A 3,066-nucleotide genomic window follows, 5' to 3' on the forward strand; every position below is an offset into this window, starting at 1 on the left:
AAATAATACCTAAATCGCACAATTTTAGCAGTCTTGTTCATTGTAAACGATTGGAAAAGAACCCAAGGAAGAGAAAATAATTATGATTTAAAATACTAATGAAATGCGTAATTTATATAATTTTATTGATTTCCTTATGTTTTTTTATTGAAAACATCTTTCTGCAAATCACTTGGATTAAGTTTAAGCAATTTAAAAATGTTCCATTAAGAATAGGTTATCGTGAAATTCATTTACGTGGTCCTACTCCACCAATATCGTACCATATACATCATCCTGTCCCTTTCAGCACATAGGTGCGAGGTAGTTTAAAATATTTCTTCTGATTATTTGATTGATTCAGTTCCAGAAACCCCAACAGACGATTGCGACGACGGAATAACAAAATCTATGTACGAAATGTACTACAAAACCCCAAGATTTTACCCCAAATCACGCAACGTAGAAGACGAGCCCAGATTTAGAAGGAAAAAGAAGAAAACTAGAAGATACAGGCAGAATTACGACTATGAGGAATCGACAGCTTCTCTAGAACTTACGACTAAAAGAACAAAGGGTAGACCGAGAAGAAGGGAGAAGTTTACCAGTGTGGATATGCCGTTCTTCTTAACTGATAGGAAGAAGGCAGCAGATGATAGTGGAGAAGAAGTGAGAAGAGAATTGGTTGAAGAGATCAATCAACCTAAGGGTAAGATTATGTTAACGTGGAGATAATTTTTTTTTAATGAATTAGTATCTTTCTTTCATTATAGTCCTGAAAACTGAGATGACGTTGATTGAGGCAACTCAAAAAACACAACCGTCTCGGTTGCCTAGTGGTATGATTACCCACTTCTGAACCAGATAACCCGGGTTCGATTCCCAGTAGAGATAAAATTCTCTACTTGGTGGCTGACGGTAGAGCTAGTTCCAAACTTCCAAGTCCACCTGGCTAGCTACCACCATCTTACCAAAGTCTGTTGCCACAGTACCGTTTACAGCATTATTGTGTTTCGGCAATTGGAGGTAAGATAGCCAGTAATTGTCTCTGTAGTTGAGGTTCCTGAGTAAAGCTTCCACCTTCAACCTGATCATCAATTTCATCAATTGAGAGCCTCGCCGCCTCTTGTGATCACAATACGAATACGGGCTGGGTACTTTGGACCTGTTTATTTACTAAGATGATTTTTCAGATGGTCAAATCCCTCATTCAACAAATATAAGGGAGAAGCGACGGAGGCCTCTCTCTCAGGAATACGACGACTCAGAATCTGAGGAAGATGAGAAAGAGGTAGAAAACGACTACAAAGACTACGGGAAAAGGACAGAAAATCGAAGGAAGAGGTATGTCGAATGTAACAGACACTTGTTGACTTCAAACCCCCAATGTTCTCCTGTTTAATTTCGTTGCGGGTCCAATAACAGTAACTTTACCCCGGGACAAACTTGACCTTCACTGGTTAGATTTTTATTGGTGATCAATAGCGATCCCGGCTGTATAATAGTTGCAGCGGAGGGAAATAGTCTTTGCGTCGAGTATAGCAGAAGAATCTGCGAGCTGGTGAAAGTCGGACATATGCATAGGACCGGTCGAATTGGAAATCCTTGGGGGAGGCCTTTATCCAGTAGTGGACGTCATTTGACTGAGACGAACGAACTAATTCTGCGGGCTATGTCGGTGACTTTGTTGTATACTTCTTCCAGGGACATAAAGGAGGATGATGGAGCGGACCCTACCAACTCCAAGGAACAGGAGGTGGACATGGATTACGTGATAACACTGCGCCCCACGCAGATCCGAACCTTCGTGGTGTGGTTCCATGAGAGCAGGAAAGCTTATACCTGATAGATCCAGCTTGAGTATTTCTAGATCTGATGAATAACCATAGTGAAACGATTTCAATACAGTAGATGCGGGCTACTTTAGCTTCAGAGCAGGGTTTCTCAAACTTTCGGCTCCACGACCCCTTAACGACGACCTTTAACTCACACGACACGACTCTTTAACACTCTAAAGAAAATAATGATGTTAACAGCGTTGTTGTGTTCCGGCAGTTAGAGGTAAGATAGCCAGTTCTATCGTGGTTGAGGATTGCGGATGAAGCTCGCTTCCACCTTCGGCCTGATCGTCACTTACCATCAGGTGAGATACAGGCCAAGAGCTTCCTCGTTGTGGATAAAAAAAATACTATTGAAGAAAAATAAAGTTTTAATTTCAATAACCTACCAAATAAAGTGCCAAAGAAATGCCTTTTTATATGATGTGATGGGTATCCATGTGCCTGTTTCTTGTCGCAAATGTAGTCAATTTTACGAGTCATTTTGGACAATATTTCATACCCTCGTAGTGCCGCCATTACATAAATCTTGTCGCAAACCACCTGGCGTCGAATGGCGAACCCCTGGGCAGGGTACTCACCTGCCATGTAGCACGTAACGTAGCATGTAACGTGTCCAACCTTCAAGTGAGTACGGCTCGTCCACTGTCATTGCGTATCTAGCTGCGAGCTCCCGGTTCCTAAAGCGAGTCGCCTTTGTGTTCGCAGTGATACCGCCACTCGGCCTATGTGCTCACTTGATACAGTATCTGATACATTACATGCTACACGGCTAGATGAGTAAACTGCTCTAAGGGTTCTCGTACCCCACTTTGAGAAACCCTGCTCTAGAGGGCAACTATGGCTAGACTAAAGGCTCCAATGTTTTTTTACTATGACTCCCTTGAAGGGTTTGCCACACTGAATGCGGTCTGTAGATCAAAGTGACCGCAGACCGCATCCAATGTCGTAAACCCTTGAAAATTTACATTTTTAGAACGCCTATTTATTTTTCTATCACCAAACACATTGAATTTTTATTATTGAGTGAAAGAAACAAATAGTTTTTTATTGTTATAGAGAGTCTATTTATTAATTAATTTAAGCACACACCTTATTTATACCAATGCAAATATAAATGATAATTATTTATTTGAGTTTTTCTTTTAAAAACGTAGACTATTATGTGCTGACCATCGGCTTACTAGATTGTCCTTACCAGAACTCGAACAGCTATAGTTCGTTATACCAAATTGTCAACCACCAAGGA

General features: G+C 40.9%; 1 protein-coding gene across 1 annotated transcript; it reads left to right on the plus strand.

Moving 5' to 3' along the window:
• Positions 1-343: 343 nt before the first annotated feature.
• Positions 344-2,062, plus strand: LOC114350559 (RNA-binding protein 25-like; the record flags this gene model as incomplete). The annotated part of the gene is made up of 3 exons (XM_028301430.1): positions 344-688; positions 1,173-1,323; positions 1,684-2,062. Coding segments are annotated over 3 exons (638 nt in total), but the record flags the coding sequence as incomplete, so codon positions are not given.
• Positions 2,063-3,066: the final 1,004 nt, after the last annotated feature.

Source organism: Ostrinia furnacalis, unplaced genomic scaffold (assembly GCF_004193835.3).
Source record: "Ostrinia furnacalis isolate ACB-3 unplaced genomic scaffold, ASM419383v2 OfSCF0038, whole genome shotgun sequence".
NCBI classification, from domain to species: domain Eukaryota; kingdom Metazoa; phylum Arthropoda; class Insecta; order Lepidoptera; family Crambidae; genus Ostrinia; species Ostrinia furnacalis.